General features: G+C 39.2%; 1 protein-coding gene across 1 annotated transcript in view; it reads right to left on the reverse strand.

Moving 5' to 3' along the window:
* Positions 1–18,716, reverse strand: part of SOHLH2 (spermatogenesis and oogenesis specific basic helix-loop-helix 2) — a 55,453-nt gene extending 36,737 nt beyond the window's left edge. Inside the window, exons 1-2 of the mRNA XM_055317350.1 lie at positions 18,589–18,716; positions 6,855–7,069 (exon numbers count right to left, since the gene is read on the reverse strand). Coding sequence (XP_055173325.1) covers positions 6,855–7,069; positions 18,589–18,636 — 263 coding nt within the window. The 5' untranslated portion in view covers positions 18,637–18,716. The remainder of the gene's footprint in view (positions 1–6,854; positions 7,070–18,588) is intronic.
* Positions 18,717–22,149: the final 3,433 nt, after the last annotated feature.

Genomic DNA, 22,149 nt, shown 5'->3' on the forward strand with positions numbered 1-22,149 from the left:
GAAAGTATTTCAGACACGTCTTTACAGAGGAATGTTTGGCCAAATGTCTGAGCACCCATGGCCCAATTAAGCTGACACATAAAAATTAACCATTACAGTATTATATGCATACATGGAATATATTATTCAGCCTTAAAAAAGGAAAATATGTTAAATACTCCAATACGGATGAACCTTTAAGACATTATGTTAAGTGAAATAAGCCAGTTATAAAAAAAGTAAATACTATATGATTCCACTTACATGAGGTGTTTAAAGTAGTCAAATTCATAGAAACTGAAAGTAAAATGGTAGTTATCAGGGGATACAGGGAGGGACCAAAAAAAAGGGGTTGTTTAAAAGGAACAGAATTTCTGATTTGCAAGATGAAAAAGTTCTGGAGATATATGACAACATATATCAGCAACAATGTAAATACACCTAACATTACTGAACTGAACACTAAAAAATGGACAAGATGGTAAAAATTTGTGTTATGTGATTTTATCACAATAAAAAATATCCCCTGCAAAAAAGGTATACATGGACTTTCGACTGTGCAGGGAATTGGTGCCAATATCCCTCACATTGTTCAAGGGTCAACTGTATACGTAATTTATATACCTGAGACACATATATTGAGAACCACTGTGTGCCAGACTCTGTGCTAGGCTCTAGGGGATATCATGGACAGGTCTCTGCTCTCGCGGAGTTAATAGTTTCTTGAGGGGATCAGACATTGAACAAATCACTGTAGATAATTAAGTAGCCAAATATGTGCCTAGTGTTGTGAAGGAAAGCCACAGGGGCCAGGAAAGTCTATACCTGTGGAACGACCTTACTCTGCAGCCTCGGGCTTCTAGGCAGAAATGCCTCTGTGGCTGACTAGGGGTTAATCATACAAAAGGTAGAATTGGGGGGGTGGGAGGGCAGAAACAGATAAGAAGTAAAGTTCATTCTGGACAAACAGAACTGGCTGCGGGAAAAGGTCCTAGAATAGAAAGAACAGGTAAGTCTGAGAAAGTCAAAGAAGTCCAAAGTGGTACAGAGCATCTGAGGAAGAGACACATAAGACCAGAGAAGGTATAGAGGCCTTTAGGCCAAATTAAAGATTTGGTATTTTATTAAAATGGACAATGGGAAGCTATTAAGCTATTAACAGGACTGTATTTGCATCTTAGAAAGACCACTCTATGATGGGATGGACAGGGGGTGATGTCAAAGGGTGGATTTGGGAGACCGTATTGCAGTTAGGCCAACAAGAACTGATGGTAGAGAAAAGTAGCCATGATGAAGAATTTTCTTTAAAGAAATAAATAACTCGGAATATTTACTAATTACTTCAAACAAGCAGAATATTGCTAACATGTGACATGCATACAACTGAGGTTTCTTCAGGCTTGATTCTGCTCTATGAATTCTGAGGAGTTTAGGCTAACAGAAAAAAAAGAAGAGAATGAGGAAATGAGAAGCTTGGGCAGAAATACTACCAACAAAACAGGCATACATGGATTGATAAGGATTAACTGGCAGACTGGACATGAGGTAAGAAAGGCACATGAGCATATTGGTGTAGGAGGTTTTGGTGGCATAGTGGGTGACAAGAACGTCCCCTGCCACAGTGCAAGTATTTCATGTATGCTTTTAAGTGAGGTATAATGGAGGTATAACAATTGGATGAGGAAACAGAAGTGGAAGGGAAAAATGGACTGAACAAATAGGACCACAGAAAGAAACGTACAAGATGGTTTAGCCAAACTGTTGGAATAAAAAATATTTTGCTGACTCACAAAGAATAAATTATAACTCATGCTTAAATACTCTAGCATTAGAGAATTTTAAATCAGTCTTTGCTTTTAAAAATATTCTATTTTTTTATTTTACAAACTGATGTTATTGGCACAAAAATAGGTTAGATTTGGATATGTGTATTCACATGCCTCATGATGACATTTAAATTTCAAGTTTTATATCAGAGTTGGAATTGCTGGATTTTTGTCATTTGTACAGAATCAATTACCCACCCAAACACTTCCCCTGCCAGTAAAACCCTAATTGTGATGCTGTACAGGAGCTCCACTAATCAATAGAATTCCCAGAATCCAACACACCAGTCTGGAGCTCAGCTGTTCATTCACATTCTGTACAGATCAACAAGCTAAGAGTTTCTAGTTTCCAGGATCACCAAAAAAAGTTCTCTTCCTAATGAATGAATGTCCCTTAAAACTAAGCAACACTAAAATAAAGCAAAAATCTTTCATCCACTCCAATTAATAGCACTTCTTCCATATACCAAAGTCAAATTGCAGGTTCTGAGACCTTATGAGTACCTTCTCAGTTGAAATCTCTTGGGTTTTAAAAATTTGCAATTCTTTGGGGGGAGGCATTCATTTCTCCTTATGTTTCATACAACACACTATTTAAATGTCATGACGGTTCTTAAGACCATACTCTACATATAAGCCTGGATGTTGATATTCTAGTGTCCCTTTTTCTATGCCTGTCTCTAGTATTCTCTGGAACTGGAAGCAGTAATAAATAAGCTCAAGGTGCAGCAGTACAGATGCCCAATCTAGCCCCTATCCCCAAGTCTGGTCCCTGGTAGCTGAAAAAAGTTAAAAAGATTATATAAAGTACTTGAGCTGAGTTGTATACTCGGCTGACTAAAGAACCTCGAGAAAGCCATGGCCTCTGAAATCTATCATCTAATAAGAGGACCAGTGGTGTCTTATAAGTCTCTATGAAGCCAGGGGAAATTCCTAAAATAATTTCCTTTAGAGTCACAGGACTTAAAGGGACAAAAGCCAGTGTCCCTTTTGGGTGGTAGCCTTCTTGAGTACAGCTATCCTTTACGCCATCTGTGAGGCAAATGCAGCCAAACTAACCTGGCTGGTCTATCTGGGACTTGTAACAAATAATGGTCTTTGCTAATAACTTAATTAAAACAACCATTTTCAATGAGAAAATTGAGAGCTTTACTATATATGTGAAAACACTAAGTTCACTTGCTCCTAATAGGGCACCTGTGATGAAATATAGTTGAGTTCTGAGAGTTTATTCTGGTTAATAGTGAAGGTTGGTGTGCTCTGTTTCCCTGCTATTCTTCAGAAGAGTTCCTGCTATGAACCTTATAAGTCAGGGTCACCACATTTAGAGTCAACCATCAATTTATAGAATAATGTTTTTAGTATAACTACTTAAATATTTTGTTGTTATTTTGTTTATCATCAAGCATTCAGGAAGCTAGGTCATGCCAATTGGGTAATAAAATTTACTGAGCTGCATGGTCAAGACAAAGATGTTTTAGAATTGGGGATACAAAAAGACAGCTTGTTACATGGATCCCTGTAGCTCACAAGATTAGGTTTTCTTAGTGAATTAATAAGTTAACGATCAGACAATTGAAACTACATGAGAAAAACAAAATCAGATCCAAACTTGATTTATAGCCAGGGCAGATGGAACCACATTCTGCATTCCTTTGCTACTGCTGAACTGCTTGGAGCTCACAAGGATCACAGAATTCTAAGAACTGTAGAGACACTTCATGGAATGGAAAAAAAAATTACAATTTTAGACAGGATCCATACATTATTGATGATTTTAAAACATATTTTAATTTTCCATACCTGCCTCTGGGAGATAAAGTATTAGGATGTGTCTGAATTATCAAGTATCTGCTTTTTTTTAAAGATTTTATTTAAAAAAAAACAAAAAAATAAAGATTTTATTTATTTATTCATGAGAGACACACACACACAGAGCAGCACAGACACAGGCAGAGAGAGGAGCAGGCTCCATGCTGGGAACCTGACGTGGGACTCGATCCCAAGTCTCCAGGATCATACCCTGGGCTGAAGGAGGCGCTAAACCGCCAAGCCACCTGGGCTGCCCAAGTATCTGCTCTTTGAGCGTGGTTCAAATTTGGAATTCTGAAGCCAAGCATATGAACCCTTCAACTACCTTACAATATTTTATCAATGGGTAGGATTTGAGTTCATCTGGCTCAATAAAAATGTATTCTTAATATGAAATCAAATGGGGGAGTACTATTAAGAATGTTAACCTATAATTGAGATGTGCCATAATTCTTTTTTAAGATGTTACTTATTTGAGAGAGAGCACAAGCAGGAGGAGGAGCAGAGGGAAAGGGAGAAGCAGACTCCCTGCTGAGTAGGGAGCCCAACACGGGGTTGCATCCCAAGACCTCAGGATCATGACTTGAAACAAAGGCAAATGCTCAACCAACTGAGCGACCCAGGTGCCCCTAAGATGTGCCATAATCCTCAAGAATGCCAGTCTTTTTAAATAGGTTGTTTACATTTTATTCTAAAATAAGTCTAACATTATAGCTAGCAGGCTATATACTTCATTCTTCAATAGAAATCCATATCTTATATAGATTTGTAATTATGGTCTCTAATATTACAAATAAGTGTGGACATTTCTACTCTATATTAAGCTCCCCATTAACTGATGAAACATATAAAGTACCCAGAGAGAGAAATGAAAGATAAATAATTGCATATTTTGCAAAGCTCATCCAGATTTTGAGATATTACAAAGCAACAAGGATCTGAAAGGGAAAAATCTAAAATACAGCAAAAGAAAAGCTAAACAAGACATTTCATTTGGTTTAGACATTAAACGTCAGCTCAAACTCAAAAGATACAGTGCTTTAAGAATGATAAAGGTTTAAATGCCTTACAAATGGGGCAGTAAGTTCACAAGACTCATTGCTCTAAGAAAAAAAACCAGTTTCAAAAATATAAACATGCTCCACAAGAGTTTAAATAATTCATGTCATAAACTCATAACAGTTCTGAGGGCAAGAAAGGGAATTCCAGAGATATACTAAGCCTCTGAGGCCAGTATCATGAAAGGCAAAGACTCTCCAAAGAAACTATCCCCTTTTTAGGGAGGAAGACAAAAGCTGTGCAAAGAATGCACTGTCTGCCCCGGATGGCATTTCTCCCACATATCCACACAGGTATTCACTCATACCCACAGCAAGACACTGAGTACTTTACTAGTCAAGACCTGTCCTAGATATTGGGCATAAACAGAACAAGAGACAAGAAAAACACATCCAGGTGTTTTCAAATGATCCTCCTTTTCTTTTCAAATAAATGTTTTTATAGCAAAATATTAGAACTACCATGTGCATTTCTGTATATTTAGTAACTTCATCTACCTTCTTTTCTTTGCTGAGAAGTCTTTAGCTGTGTTATTCTGAGCAAAGAAACCACCAGTGAGGAGAACTCACACAGGTGAGCATCAGGGAGGAAGTTCTCTCCAACCTAGCCTTTAATAATTGCAACAAGACATAAAACTTGTTCTTAAATAGAACTTTAATCTTATCCTGTTCAACATGTAGCTTCAATGCTGAGAAAATACAAAGCCTTTACTACTTTCAGAGGGACCTGGCTAGGCTCCTATTCTTGGAATGAAGAGAGAGATCAGCCACACTAATTTGTCCTTTGCTCTTCCAAAATGATATTAGTTTATAGGAAGTTTGGCATACACTGAATGCATACGAAGAACCTGAAGAGAAAAAAGAGTTCAAGTCTGAGTTTTGTAAAAATAAGTCATATGGCGCTTAGGCAAATCACTTCACCCTTCATTGTCATGTGGGGATGACAAAACCCTGCTCTACCACCTTCATAACACTGTTGTAAACATGTTGGAATACTATAATAAATGCAATTATTATGATGAGGTCCCAGCCAGGGGAACTCTGTATAGGAGTTGTTTTTAAAAGATATGTTAATAAAATAGGCAGATCTTCAGAAGGAGGACAGTTCACAACATAACTTGGAAGTGAAATCCACTTTGAGGTAGTTTGCCTGGTTTGACTAAGGTTAACATTCTCAGTGGAAAGCCAAAAGAAATGCAGATGTTCACCCGTTCTAAGAAACCCCAGGAGCTGCATCCATCTACTCGTCTCTCTTTTTAAAGAAACTCATCACTTTGGCCTTTTCCCATTCCAACTTTTCTTTTCCCGTGATGTAATATGTTTGCTCCTTTTCATTCAGGGATAATAATATTGTCTCTGAACATTCTCCTTTAGTCTTGAAAGTCCTGTCTTGTAATTATTATAAGTCTTTATATATTTCAATATTATCTGCACTTACGCTTTCTCTATCAAATTTTCTTGTAGAAGGGGAACACATTTGTTTTGACCTAACTTTGTTTAAAAACATCCAGAATGGGAGGCACTGGCATGGCTCAGTTACTTGAGCATCCAACTCTTGATTTCAGCTCAGGTCGTACAGCCACGCCAAGAAAGCACCTAACTCTCCCACCACCAGACACTCCAGATCTCTAGCATGGAGTGGATCAAATAGAAACAGAATGTCTATGGAGCTACAAGATGAAACAAAAATATAGGAGGTGCTATTGATCAGGACTCAACAGATCCAGAGAGCCTCAGGGCTCTTTCACATTAGGACATCTTTGAAAGAGACAATTTTAGTCCATTGCTAACATGACATAGAACTAAGAGTGCTCACTTGCTTTAGTATCTGCCATCACAATTAATGAACTCTGAAAAGATGTGCCATTTTAAATGACATAGTTATTAAAAAGGAGTACCTATGAGAATAAGGTAAGTACTATATACTAAATAAATTTCTACAACCAATTAATTCTCATTCTCAGCCACATCAATTACTTTTTAATTAAAATAATTCCTATAATAGTATGTCAAACTGGCAATAAAAACAATGTGTATACCTATTCTGCCCATGAAAACATCTCTCATCTTAAAAATTAAAGCATAAATAGTACCTTCTTTTAAGGTTTTTTAAAAAATAGAAATGGGTTTCAATAAAAACTATTATAAAGATAACAGAGTCAAGGTTTTTGAAGTTCACCTAATTAATTCAACTGCTTCCAGCTCTTCGGCAGTTGGTAAAGAAGTCATCTTCAGGAAAACCACATCAAATGGGCAGTTCTCCAGAAGTACTGCTGCCTGTTCCACATCCCTCATGGTAATGGTGACTTTTGCAATATTTGAAAAGGATTTCTGAGCAATATCTGCCAGGTACTGAACAGTGACATCTCCAACTAATAAGAGGTCTATTTTTGCCTGAAAGAGAAGAAAAAAGCAGAAGTACCACATAATTAATATCTGATCATCGAGGAGATGTCATGTACCAGAGGATACAATAAATAAAGGTGACAAATAACACAATGACTAACTGTGCAAGTAGACTGGTCAACTCTAAGGAGCTCACAGACAGGAACTATTAATTTCTTGTCTTCAGTACCTAGGGTGGTGAACAGATCTGAAGGTCATGCTATTTTTAAAAATTTTGCCTACAAATGCTATTCTGCTGTGGCTTTCCCACCAGTTTCTTTCTCATCCGAGGAACAACAGATAGAATTTGTAAGGCCCGTTTCCCAGTCACTCACCCTGCTGAAAAATCCACCTACTAGTGAGAAAAACAAACTGGTGACTCTCCCAAATCATTTATTTTGATGAATGCACATTCCAGAGAACAGAGTAAGATCTAAATTCCTAAATTCCAAGAGACACTCATAGTCTTTTCTTTAGATGGAAAAACATGCTATTCAAACCCCAATATTTTAGAGCCCAAAAAAGCATCTTTCTTTCCTTTTGGGGTTATTTTCAAGGACATTTCAAGTAAGAAAAATATAATTTCCATCTTCACCTTCTATTTTCCTATGTTTTATTCTCTACAGTTATTGAACACAATCCACCAAAACTGTCAAAGGGGCATGCTTGAATTCATGCAAAGAGTGGACAGTTGGAAGTGGCAGGCCACAGAGGGTCCTTGCAAGAAAACAGATTTGGTTGCTGACCAGAGCTGAAGCCAAAGAAGTGGGTGAAAGAGTTGGAAATGCCAAGAAAGGAAGCTTGCCAAAGACACAACTCCGCAGGGCATGCTGGTTAAGGTGGTCCACCATGGGGTTTTCTCTCCCCTTCAGCCTGCTTTCCCAGGGGTTGCTGGAAGGAACATTTAAGGTACAAGAAATTGGTCAAGTTCGAAATAAGCAAAACTTTGGCACTTCTCATTTCTATCTGCCTTTTAATTTCCTTCCTTCTTTTGTTTAGAAAAAAGAGATGAGTCTTTATTTAACCATTTAATCCCCTCCTCAGAGGCAACCACTGTCTATAGTTTGGTCTACACACTTCCACATGATTTCTATGTCAGTCGTGTGTGTGTGTGTGTGTGTGTGTGTGTATACTCCTCAGAAATGCCAGTTGACTGGGAACATTCTCACTTTCCAGGCTGTTATAGATTTATTCTCTTCAATATATGTTTTCTATCATTTGGTGGGATATGGAGTGGAAAGAGAACATGTGCCCATCTGTCATCTTGATCCAATGTTCCTCATTTATGATGATAATTTATTAAACCATTGTTCTTACAATGCTATAATGAACACCTTTGTAAATATATCTTTGTACATACGTATCTTTAGTCTCATTAAATTGAAGATAACTGTGGATGATTTATGAAGGATCTAATTATGAAAAAACAGACAGGATTGAATCAAAGAAATAAATGAGATTAATGTTTAAAAAAAAGAGAAAAATGTGGAATGTACACAGAATGGAATACTATTCAGCCTTAAAAAGTTAGGGAATTCTGATATATGCTACAACATGGGTGAACCTTGAAAACATGCTGAGATAAGACAGACAAAAAAGAAGAAATATTGAATTATTTCATTAATATTTTATGTCCTTAGAGTAGGTAAAGTCAAAGGGACAGAAGTAGAATAGTGGTTACTATGGGCTGGTGGAGACAAAAAATGAAGTTAGTGTTAAATGGGACAGAGTTGCTTTTTGGAATGATTTTTCAGAAGTTCTGAAAATGGATAGTGGTGAAGGTTGCATAGCATCATAAATATAATTAATAACACTGAACTGCACACTGAGAAATAGCAAAAGTGGTAAATAGTATGTATATATTACCACAATTTTAAAAAGGGAATGAGGTGGTGATACATTTCTCAACAAGGTTGAAGCCTGAAAACCTTATACTCAGTAAAAGGAGCCTGTCTCAAAGACCACATAGTGCATGACTCCATTTATATGAAATGTCCAGAGTAGACAAACTCGTAGGGACAACAGGTACTTAGTGCTTACCAGGGGATACTGAGGTTGAAGTGACCCCTAAGAATTTCTTTTTGGGATGAGGAAGATGTTCCAAAATTTACCTTGATGATGCTAGGACAATTCTGTGAATATAACAGCAACCATGGAATCGTACACTCTTTTTTTATAAATTTATTTTTTATTGGTGTTCAATTTGCCAACATATAGAATAACACCCAGTGCTCATCCCATCAAGCGCCCCCCCCCGCCCACCTCCCCTTCCACCACCCCTAGTTCGTTTCCCAGAGATAGGAGTCTCTCATGTTCTGTCTTCGTTTCTGATATTTCCCACTCATTTTTTCTCCTTTCCCCTTTGGAATCGTACACTTTAAATGGGTAGAATTTCATGGTATGTGAATTGTGCCTCGATAAAGCTGTTTATTTTTAAAAGAAAAGTAAATAATCTTTCTACAAATAGGCATTAGTCCTAGAGGCAAAACTATAAGATTAGAAGATAAGCTTTTGTTTCTCAACTTAGATACTGCCAAATTATTTTCTCCAAAAGCTAGAAAAATTTATTTCCCTGCCAACAATGTTTAGGAATACCATTTCCCCAAATCCTCAATAAAACTGACTAGTCTTAATTTTTCATTTTTGCCAATATTGTGAGCAAAAAAAGACCCCTCAATTTTCCTTTTCATTTTCCTTTTTCTAATTGTGAGGTTAAGTATCTTTTCATTGTAGTGGCAATTTCCATTCCTGTTTATTGCATATTCTATTTACTATTCTTGTCTACTTATTACCTTTTCCATCTTCCTATCTGCTGTTTATCTTTTTCTTATTGCTCTGTAGTTTATATATCCTGGATATGTCAGCTACTTTTTTTCTACTTTGTCATGGCTTTTAACTTTGATTATAAGGTCTCTTGTCACAAATAAATGTTTAATATTTAGTAACATTCACCTACTGTTTCCTTTATGGATTTGATGAATTTTGTCTTGCTTTCAAAGCCTTTTCTATATTATTAAAACATGATTTCATAGTGTGTTCTAATACTTTCACAGTATTATTTTTGGCATTTTACTTTTTATCCCATCTGGAATTTACTTGGTGATTAATACGAGGTAGGTATCTAATTTCATCTTTTTCAAATGCAGGGCTCATTACCCAAGTAGCATTAGTGAATAGCTAAACTTCTCTCAGTATTTTCAAGTGCCACGTATGTATGTATGTATGATTTTCTGGGCTTCATTCTGACCCATTGGTCTGTCTGCCTACTCCTAATTAGTGCAACCTTAATCTTTTTACGTCTTTTATATTTGATTGAATTCCCTCCTTGCAATTTTTCAATTTAGATCTTAGATATTTTCCCACAATTTCTCTTCCAATAGAATTTTAGCAACAGCTTGTCAAGCTCCATAAAGGAAGCCTGTTAAAATTTTGATTATGGTTACAGTATTTTACAAAATAATTAGGGAATATCATTATAGTATTAAATCTCCCTATTTGGGAAGAATGATTTAGAGAATTCAGGTCTTTTTAAATGTTACCTTCATATGGACTCTGCGCATGTCTCCATGTTTATTCCTAGATATTTTCAAGTTTTGGAGCCATTATATAGGGGGTAGCTCTTCTCACTATAGATTTGATTATAATTAACACAGAGAGTGGCTACTAATTTTTATTTTATTTATTTATTTGGCTACTAACTTCTGATGAGGAATTTGCTTCAAGAACTTTAGAGTCCTCTTTCTTTAGTTTTAATATATTTTAGGTGATTCTTCTGAATTTTCTAGGTATATAATCATTCAGTCTTCAAAAATGACATTTTTGGGGACGCCTGGATGGCTCAGTGACTTAAGTATTGGACTTTTGATTTCGGCTCAGGTCATGATCTCAGGGTTGAGAGATCCAGCCTCATAACAGGCTCTGAGTTGGGCATGGAGCCTGCTTGAGAGCCTTTCCTCCTTCTGCCCCTCCCCCACCTCAAGCACGACATTTTTATCCCTATATCCATAACATATACTTTTTATTTATTAATCTTAAAGCACTGGCTAGAACATTCAAAACAATGGCAAATAGCAGGAGTAACATTGGGCATGCTTGTCTTGTTCCTGAGTTTAGTGGGAATAATTCAAATGTTTTTGCCACTGAATATAATACAGAAGGTTTCTGGTCCATACCCTCTACCCAAGTTAAAGAATTTTAAATCAGAAATGGGTGCTGAAATTTACCAAATGTTTTAGTATCAACATGATATTTTTTTCTCCTTTATACTATGTTCTATTAGGTAGCAAATTCCATTAATAGATTTTCTAATGTCAAGCCATAATTGTCCTGCTGGGATAGGCCTATAATATATGGACTAAATTCATTGATATCATTTTAGATTTTTCCATCTATGTTCCTAAGTGAAACTGGATACATTTTTTGTTTTATCATATTGCCTTATCTGGTTTGGGTATCATCAGGGTTATGCCAGCTTTGGAGAATGAAGCAGAAAGTTTCAATATTATTCTATGGTCTTGAATATTTTATACAACAGAATTATCTGCTTCTTGAAATTTAGATAAACATGTCTGCGGAATCTGGGCCTGAAGCCTTTTAGAGAAGATAGATTTTAGAGTACATTTTATAGTTCCTTATTGATTATCAAGAAATGTAGATTTTCTACCTTAAGTTAATTTTGTTCATATATATTTTTTATTTTTTAAATATAATTTTTATATTTTTTAAATATAATTTTATATTTATTTATATTTTTAAATATAATTTCTAATCCATTTTATCTCTTCAAATGGATATGTTTTTAAATGTATATAATGTTATTACTTGCATTGTTATTCTTGCTTTCTAACTGAAGATTAATATATAATTAAATTTTCTTATCTTCTTTTTCTTGGTGATGCTTTATTAGAGACTATAGAACTGTGTGGTCCAACATGATAGCCGCATGTGGCTATCTAAATTTATGTTAACCAAAAATAAAGCTTGAAATTCACCTCAGTTGCACTAGCCTCATTTTAAGTGCTCAATATCCACATAGCAAGTGGTTGTCCTATCAGACTGCCTAATTATAGAACATTGTCACTGTCAAGCAGAAAGTGCTTTTGGATGGTACAGTACCCCAAATGGCACTGATGTACCCCCCATAGATCTTGATATATATTGTGTTTATGTTCATTCATTGCTAGTTTGTAATTTCACTTACTACTTCTATATTAACCTAAGAGTTACATTAAACACCTACATAAAAATCTTTTTAATTTTCAAGAGTTTAGGGTTTTGGGTTTTAATTGTTTTTGACTATTGACTAGTTGGTCATTTCTTATTTCAGTGTATTGCCAACAGAGAATGTATTCTACATGACTACCCCTTAGAAATTTGTTGATATTTTCTTGTAGTATAGTAAACAGTCAATTTTTTGTTCCATGGATACTTGAAAATAATGTGTATTTCCTGCTGGGCATATATTCTGTATTTTTTAGACAGAACTTAATGTTTTCTTTCTTATTTTAGGTGTACTTGACCTTTCAGTTTATGAGATGTGGCAAAAATCTTTCCTAATTATAGTTTGTGAATTTATCAATTTATCCAACTATAGACTCTATCTAATTTTGGGTTCAATATATATAAAGTTCATGATAATTATACATGTTCACATATTCACATTAGATTATATATTATATAATAACCTACAATGTTTATATAGCCCATTTTATTTTATTTTTTTCCCATTTTAAATATATATATCATACATTTTAAATATGTATCATACATTGATAATTGATATGGACAGAAAACTATTTGAAACATACTTCCTTGTGCTTTTTAATGCTTTCCACTTGAAATTTTTTTTCTGGTACACAGTAGTTTTCCAAAGCTATTTTGATCCTTTCAATATCATTTTGATTTTGTGTAAATTCTGTAAATAGCATATATCCGAATTTTTAGGTTTCTTTTCACAACCTGTGATTTTTGTTTTTAACATAGGAATTTAATTAATTACATTAATGGCACTAATATACATTAAGATCATGTAGTAATCAATGTTAATTGTGAAACATTTATAACTGAATATGAAAAGTTCTTATTACCTTCATTTGTTGTTTCAGGATTCCCATCAATGGTAATTTTGTTTCTTTTTCCCCATGCCTTTTGTTAGGCTGATTGAATTTTCCTTTCTCCCTCCTGCTGCTCCTGTAAGACTTTGGGAATTAAACTCCTTATTTCTATTACTTAACAGTGGCATTAGGGCCCACAGTTCAGTGCTAGTTTTACCTGGTAAATACTTCCAAGGTCAAAAATCCCTTGCCTCTGAACCTTGAAGCTATTGGTCCATTTTTGTCTAGCATCCAGCTGTTGATGAAAAGAATAAGCTGCTTTATTTTCCTTCCAGTGCCTTTCCCTTTATGCTGTGGGTTCTGATGGTTTTCTAGGGTGTGTCTGGGTATGAGTCATACTCATCCTACTTGGCACTCAGTGTGGATCTTTGGCTCTGGAAGTTTCCTTCAATTTTTCAATTCCCTCTGCTTTCATCCCTCCCTGGCAATTTTCCTCTAAATGCAGAACATCCACCATTGATTCTTCATGTCTCCATTTCTCTCAAAGAGAGTCCCTTTCATAACATCATCAGCTCACTTGTCCAAAGATTTTTATGACTTCACTTAATGTGAATTGGTCACTTACTTCTAAGATTTTCCTTTTTTGGTAATTCCTCATAACTGGCTATTTTTAGGATGTGATATCCTCACTGAGAATACAAATTAGAATTTTAAAAGTTTTTTCTGTCCCCTTAATACCCTGTCTATGGAATAATTGTGTCTAGTATCTGCATTTGCATCTAGTTCTGTTAATGTCTGGAGATCAAACATTTAGGTTATTCAACATAAACACAAATCAAGGACTAAGCTGACATGTACAAGTAGTGTCTCCAGTGGCTGCTTCCTTCAAAGACACGACTGTGGGTTTGGTGTGAGTGGTCAGGACAGTGGCAGTAAACCCAGAGACCAGAGAGGCTGGAGCTAGTTGTCAAAATAATAATGGAAGGCACTACTCTGAAAGCCAAGCACTTTATTTTATTTCCCTCCTGGGCAGAGCTGCCGTTCCTTTACTCCTCCTGGTCAGTGATAACGGTCTGGAAATTACCAACACCAGGAACCCGGATCCCACACACAGTTCATTCTCTTCAGGATGAAGTAGGTGTGCACTGGGAGAGTCCAAGGGGTAAGCAATCCGGGGACCCACCTGGTCCAGGTGCTTTGCATACAGCTAATTCTTCACCAGGTGAGCACCGTCTGGTCAACTTCAATCAGTTTCTTCTAACATTCAGTCTGGGCTACCACTAGAATTGTTTTCCCTCTGCATCTCTTCTTTAGAACTTTTTAAAGCCACAGGTCTTGTTCTTTTCTTTTAGCGGCAATTTGATCCCATCTGCTTTCTAAATTCCAAGTTTTCCTGTGAACTTTTTTTTTTTTTCCCAGAAAACAGCTACTACTTTGTTCAAACCAAGATCCCAGGAAGAACTATATATTGCATTTGGTTAGGTCACCCTTGGACTTCTAATTTGGAATGTCCCTCCCCCAGCCCCACACTTCCCCCCCCTCCCATATTTCCTTGTTGAAGGCATCAGCACATGTTTAAGTATGTCCTACTCTGGGGTCTGGATTGGACCCAGACCAATCCTCCCCAGAGGACTGATTTGTGCCAATCTCACTAACCCTAACCCTGTTTCAAACAGGTAAGAATTCAAACTCCTTAGCATGGCCTTTCAATAGCTTAATATCAACCCATGTCACCAGCCTTATTTCCTTCCATTTCCTTCAAATGCCCTATGTTCTAAGAAGACAGCATAACACTTTGGAATGTCTACACTATAGAGTATCAGGATCTTTCTAGAGTGTTCCCTTTTCATTTTATAAACACCTCTCATTTCCAATAGCACTTTAGGAGCAGTGTAGGAATCAAAGTTACTGTGGTACTTTTGAGTTCAGATTGTGAATCTCCATTGCAGCACAGGATTTCTTCTATATCTATATATTCCCCTGTGAATCAAATGCCAAAAACTGAAATGGTCATTAACAAGTGGTCATAAAAGGAGTGATTACAGGTTTCTTTTTTTAATTAACCTGGTTAATTGAAGCAACCTATGACCGTCTAAAACTAATCTACCACAGACACAGTGATCATTTACCTTCCAAACTGAGACATTTTACCTTCCAAACCTTCCAACTGAGACATGAAAGGGGGTGTTATTAATAATTGCACTAAAATAATATATATAAACCAAGGGGTCCTGGGCTATGAATAACTTGTAAAACTTTCTACTACCAAGATTTCCTTTCAAATATCCTGCCACTTTGCATCTGCTTAAATATGACTGCAATCTATTTATTCTCTCCACAGATATTTATTGAGCTCCTACTGCAAGGCAGATGCTGTGTTGGGAATACAAAGTGAACAAACAATGTCCCCGCCTTCACGGGGCTGACGTTCTAGTAATCCTTTTTTCTGCTGCTCAATATACCTTTCAGTCTTTGGAACACAGGAAGAAACGTGTATACGGCTCAATTCCAGCAGAGCTACTACTGATCCTTTCTTTCTTTTTTATTTATTTATTTATTTATTTATGATAGTCACAGAGAGAGAGAGAGAGAGGCAGAGAGACACAGGCAGAGGGAGAAGCAGGCTCCATGCACCGGGAGCCCGATGTGGGATTCGATCCCGGGTCTCCAGGATCGCGCCCCGGGCCAAAGGCAGGCGCCAAACCGCTGCGCCATCCAGGGATCCCACTACTGATCCTTTCTTAAGGGCTGGATGCAATGCAAAGAGGGCAAAGGCTTTCCAGGCACATAGACCAGGTTCTGTTACCAAGTCCAGCCACCTACTAGTGGCTTTCAGTAAAACACTTGTGATCCTCAACTGGAAGGCAATAATACTTAAATCCAAGATCATTACAATGCTAGTACAATGCCCTGTGTTTGGTAGCTATTGCCATGTTTTCTCAAATACCACCAGACCTGTGCACAGAAAATATCCATTCAATCTGATGGAGAACAGAGGAAGTGGAGTTAGAGGGAAGTGGAGTTAGATGTGTCCTCATCAAGCACTGAAAACAGCTCTAAGTCAAATGACTCTTTGCCCTAGAGCTCTGAGCCCTAGAGAAGGGGAAATAAGGCCCACAGAGGAGAAAAGGTAAGCCATGAATAACAGAAATCAACTGCTAATTTGAACCCTTTCCTACTAACGCTGATGCTTCTGACTGCAATATTCCCTTCAGAGGCTCAGGGTCTAATTTCCCCCAGAATCTCTCAGCTAGCATGGAGAGATGTCAAGAGGAAGCTCCAAAGAGCAGGACATGGGTACCCCGGGAGAAATCTAAGAGCAAAGATCCAGAAAGGGATAAGGATGTGCAACACCACTAACAGGCTGTTTTGCACAGGGGTCTATAGTTGTGTGCTGTGGTGTGAGGTACTTCACAGGGAGCATGAAATAAAGCAGCTCTGGAAAGAACTGACTTCCAAAGAACCGACCATCAAAGGCTTCCTTCTCTGCTCTACAAAAATCGGTGCCATAGCACATGTGGAATGTTAACCAACAAACTACAACACTGCCCTAGTCCACTATCCCAAAGTAACAAATTAACTGAATAGCTTATTATTCGAATTAAATCTGAATATTCAGTTAAAAATATCTTGTTGGCAGTGTAACATGAACACAGGTGATGAGAAGAATCTACTGACAGGAATAATAAAAGGAAAATGAACAAAACTTTCTAGTATATTCTGCCTTGGGAAACTGCCTTTTTAGGATGTCCAAGATTTTCACCTATGAGCCACACAACCTGATGCATGACTTCATTAGGTGGGTTTTTTTTTTTTCTATTTGAATTGCATACTGCACCTTTTATGTTTTTTTTAAACAAAAACAATACATAGTCATTGGGAAAGACTGGAAAATTCAAAAGAAGCCTAAAGAAAAAATAAAAAGCATTTGTAATTCCACCACCTGAGGATGAACACTACTAAAACCTTGGTGTAGATCTTTGAGGTGTGGGCAGTTTTTCTATTTCCACATCGTCGTCACCAGTGGTTCTTTATCCACTCAGTTTGATTTCTAAATCACAGTACCACACAGGGCACCCCAGTCTCTACAGTGTTTAAAACACTGGATTTCCATTTGCAATCCGCGGCGGGCTAAACCCTTAATTAGTAACAGCAGGTGCTGAAGTGCTTAAAGCAAATCACTCCTACATTTTAGTGAGTTGTTATTTATGTCATTCTTATCACCAGGAGCAGTGCTGACAATCAGCAGCAGCTGCATGGGCTGATGCTCTCGCGGGGCAATTGCTGGCCTCTAGATTCCCCAGGAGTCAAGGGATTTAAACAGCTCTATCAGGAGAAACTGAACAGGCTGCTCTTCAAATGCAAACAAAAGGTTCAGTCGGGGCTTCAGACTTCCCAAGGTTAGGAAGCCTCGATTATTTAGGTACTACTAGATAATCAGATTTTATTCAGAGTTCCATTTTGTGCAGCTTTGCCTAATCCTCTACCCTCACATACCAATTTTTCCTTTGAGTTTAAATGGCTGCCTCCATTTTGAAATGATCAAGAAAACTGTATTAAACTGGTCCACTCCACAGCGGTAATTTCAGGAAGCTTGTGCTTAACTAAAGAGGGAGGAGACTGAAGCACGCAGAAGAACATTCTAAGGGCAAGCAGCTTTCAGGCAGCCCAGAAGGTTTGACTCTCGGCTATCAAGATACCTGAAGTAAGAGAGCCCAGCACCATCTTGTCTTGCTTTCTGGGGTGGGTGAGGCTCTTCCTCCTCACAGGAAGGCTCGTCATCACCTTTTTCCTTTTTTTTTTTTTTTTTGTTTTAAATCTAAAACCGTCATGGAAATGATTTTGTGCTTCTGTTAAGGGGAAGATAAATCAGGTGCTTTCAAAAGAGGCCAGTGGGCTTTCTGAGATCCCGGGAGGGTGGGAGGACGTGTGAAGAGCGCAGATGCCTTTTCCCGCCGACGGCTTCGGTTTCCAGGCACAACCGCCTGCTGCGTGCATGGAAGCCTGAGGAGGACACGCGAGGACTTTTTGGCCCCCATGCCCGTAAGCAAACTGAAAAAAGCATGCCAAGCTGTGCAGAGACAAGAATGCCCAAAATACACTTTTGCATGTTAAATAAACTTTCCTATATTCAAAGTAAAACCGAAGTTGTCGTCATCCACATGCCGTCCTGATACCTGCTAAATCTCACTCCCGGTAACCCTCTGAATGGTTGGTTGCCCTGAGGAGCGGAGGTCGACAACCGTCCAGCGCCTCACACGCACGTCTGCGGAGCCGGGCTCCGCGCGCCCGCCCGGGGCATCCCGCCCGCCGCCCCCGCCTCAGGCAGCGGCGCGCCCCCGGGGGCGGCCCTCCTCGAGCGAGCGCCTCGCGCCCCCGGAATGAGCGAGACCTGTGCGGCCGAGGGGCACCGGCCCGGCCCGCGCGCCCTCGTGGACGCAGCTGCCTCCCCTCCTCCTCCCCTCCGCCTCTTACCTGGCCGGAGATTTGGCCGCGCTCCGGGCAGGTGATTGGGGCCGCCATGGCCCGCTGCCCACGTGCCGGTCCCGGGCAGCCTCGCCGCAGGAGGAGCTCGGCCACGCCGCCGCGTCCCGCCGCCCGCTCGGCCGCCCCCGCCCCGACGGCTCGAGGCCGAGGCTGTGGCGCGCACGCCCCCCCCCCCCCCGCCTTAAAGTGGCCCCGCCGCGCGGGCTGGGCGCCGGGGAGCTGCAGGCGGCTCTGCCGCGGCCCGCGGGCCGGGCGGGAGGGGCCCCGGGGGGCGGCCCAGGGGGTCCCGGGGTCCGGGGTGCACCGTGTCAGCGGCACGCTGCCCACCCACGCGGCGACAGGCCCCGGGCGCGGGCAGGTCCCACCAGCGCCGCGCCTCACAACCGCCACCCTCGCCTGGAGGAAGCGGAAGCACCGCCTCGCCTCGGGCGGCTCGGGAAATCTTTGGAGTGTCTTACGGGGAATCTTTCAGTTTGAATATTAGAGTTGAGCAAATGCGTTTTGTTTTTTCTTAATTCTTGTCCCAGACAAATATATGTAGAAGCTAGAGAAGGCGAGCGCTGTTACGACGCTTTCTTGTCAAATCACCAATTCCTCTTTGCCCGGTGATGCGACATCGTCCCGGTATTCCCAACTGGGAGGGGCAGACGGTCACGCAGTCTTCGGGGAGCTGCTGCTACGAAGCTCGCTTTATTCAGGCTTGGCTAGACGTTTTATGGAGATCCATTGAGGGCCAGGGCCTGTAGGGGATCCTTTCTCTTGTAGGTCTTTACTACTTTTCTGATTTCTCCATTGCCAGAAATTGGGTTGGGTGAGCTGGAGGTGGGGGGTGTGAGGATGAGGCAGAGGATAATATCTGGTTGTCACTTTGGATTTCCCTAAACTCTTCATCCCACTTGAACATATAATACAAACGTGCTCTGCTTGAATCACCAGGGCCTGCTGTCTCTGGCAAGCCTTTGGTTTCCTGAGCAGTGTGTTCTGAAGGCCTGATTTTGACCAGAAGAGCATGCAAAAATAGTATGGTTCTCTGATTTTGATGGGAAAAAAAGGTGCAGATAAGCTTCTGATGGAATCATTCTGCAATATTTTTGGAAGCATAACACATTTTAATAGTCATGAATTTTGGCTCTTTATTGCTTTTCCAGTTAATCAGGAATTGAGTATCTAGATGAATATTTCTGAGGCGGTTTCCTCACCAATATTGGACAAAAGTGAAGTCGTGCCCAAGCACTGGGTGGGGTGTGAACAGAGGCAGCTTTGAGCACTTCCACCCTATATGGTAATCCCGGCACTGCTCTACACAGAGAAATAGATTTTAAAACTTGCACTCAAGGGGTGCCTGGGTACCTCAGTCGGTTGAGTGTCCGACTCTTGGTTTCAGCTCAGGTCATGATCTCAGGGTCGTGGATTCCATACTCAGCCAGAGCTGAGATCTGCGCTCAGCATAGAGTCTGCTTGAGATTCTCTTCCCCTCCCTCTGCCCCTCCCCACTGCTTGCACACACACTCTCTCTCTTTCATGAATATATAAAAACTTGAACTCAAGATTGTTTCTTAAAAAAGTTTTCTGCTCATTTAAGGTTATTAGCATTCATAATATATGCTTTACATTATTTTCCCTTCCAACTGTGTATTTTTCACTACATATATATATATATATATATATATATACACACAATGCTGAATAGGTTTGTACACAGTCTATTCAAATGAGCTCTTGTAAAGAACCTATGCTTAAATGTTTGGAATTTTTCCATCCAGCTATTTTACAGGAACTCATGTATATAAAGCCATGTCCAGTATTATTGCTTACCTGGCTGGTTCTTAAAAACACAGAAATTTAGAACTCCACGAGACCCCAGAGATTACTTAATTGCCTTTCCCTTTCAAAGATGCTGAACAATATTCTCGTAAGTAGGACTATAACCACAGAAGTTGAAAACCAGACTTAACTAATTGCAATCATTTTTACTAATAATTTTTTACATTTAATAATGCACTGAACTCACGTTTTTTGTGTGTTGAAACCTGGAAGTGAATAAATACACGCACTTTTGAACACCATGTTTATGCTATCTTTGGAATGTTAAATCCGGGAGTCTACCCCAACCTGACTAAACATTAAGTTCTAACATAGAATTATAACCAAGGATATTCTCAAAATGTTAACTGAGGAAGGTGATTTTTGCTTCCATGTGTACCGTTTTCCCCCTCCTCCTTTCAGGTAATCCATTAAATAATAGCCAGAATAATCTTTTAAAATATAAACTGAAGTATTAACTCCCTTTCTCAAAATCATCCCCTCGGGGGAAAAAAAAATCCCAATTCTTTTCCATGTCCAACAAGACTTTTTATCATCTGACTCTACCTCTCCAACCTTATCTCTTACCATTCTTATGACCTTTCAAGACCTCTCTAGTCACACTGCCTTCTTCTGAGAATACCAGGTAAGTGCAAAGCAACACTTTGTCCTTGTTCTTCCTTCTGCTTAGAATATTCTTACCTGTTTTCTCCTTAGATTGCTCCATTTCATCTAAATTTTTGTTATGAAGTCACCTCCTTAAGCATTCTCTATCAGAATTTAACCTCTTACTCTATTTTTCTTTATAACACTTTTCTTTGTTACATAGAATATATATATATATAACTTATCTTTCTCCCCTCTCACAGACAGAGAATTTATCTGTACTACCCACTGCTATCACCTTGGCCTGGCTCATAGCAGGCACTTAGATGAATGCATGAGTTCCTTCAGTGGCTGACTGGTATATGTGGGCTTGGGTTCAGGTCTTTCTGGCTGTCTATGATTGTCCTCTATTTCATAATGCCACTCATTTCACAGTGGAAAGAAAAAGACAAAGTTTGAAGGAAGGGAAAAAATATTGTTTGCACCAAAATAACAAGCTTGGTATTATAGTTGGAAATAGGATAAATAATGTTGGTTGTGGCACAGGAAAGATGAAAGATCAGTTTTAATCCTGTCCTTTCCATATTTAAAAATGTGCAAGGGCTCCTATGTTTATCAAATTCTCATTCCTCAGTGTGTCATTAGGGCCCATATTATCTTGCCCCTATTTGGCTTTCTAGATTCAGCTGTTAATCAAGTTGACTAGATTTGTTTCTATTCCCTGACAGTGTCCTGGGACTCCCCCCAACAGTGTCCACTGCAGGGCCAATGGGATGAATCATTTGAAGGCTTAATGCATCCCGAGCGACTTCTAAAGAACAGTATTTGCCAGCAAACCTCTGGGAGCACAGGTCACTGATTTGGGAACTCCCCTGGATTTTTCCTCCTAACCTTCCCAGCTGCTAATTTACCTTTGCCCTGATCTTCTTTGATTCTGACCTCAGTCTAAAAATTTTACCTGTCCTTTGATCCCTGTGTCAGAGAAGCTCAAACCTCTCCTGCTCACATGCCTGCTTCCTTGCCTCTGGCTCAATTCCCCTAACTGCCAGGTTCAGTTCTGACAACCGCCTACCCTGAGCATTCTCCTTTGCCTGGGCTTGGGGGGTCTCTCCCACACTACCCTCTGACTCACTTTCTCCT

The sequence above is a fragment of the Nyctereutes procyonoides genome, unplaced genomic scaffold, assembly GCF_905146905.1.
Source record: "Nyctereutes procyonoides isolate TBG_1078 unplaced genomic scaffold, NYPRO_anot_genome, whole genome shotgun sequence".
NCBI lineage: Eukaryota > Metazoa > Chordata > Mammalia > Carnivora > Canidae > Nyctereutes > Nyctereutes procyonoides.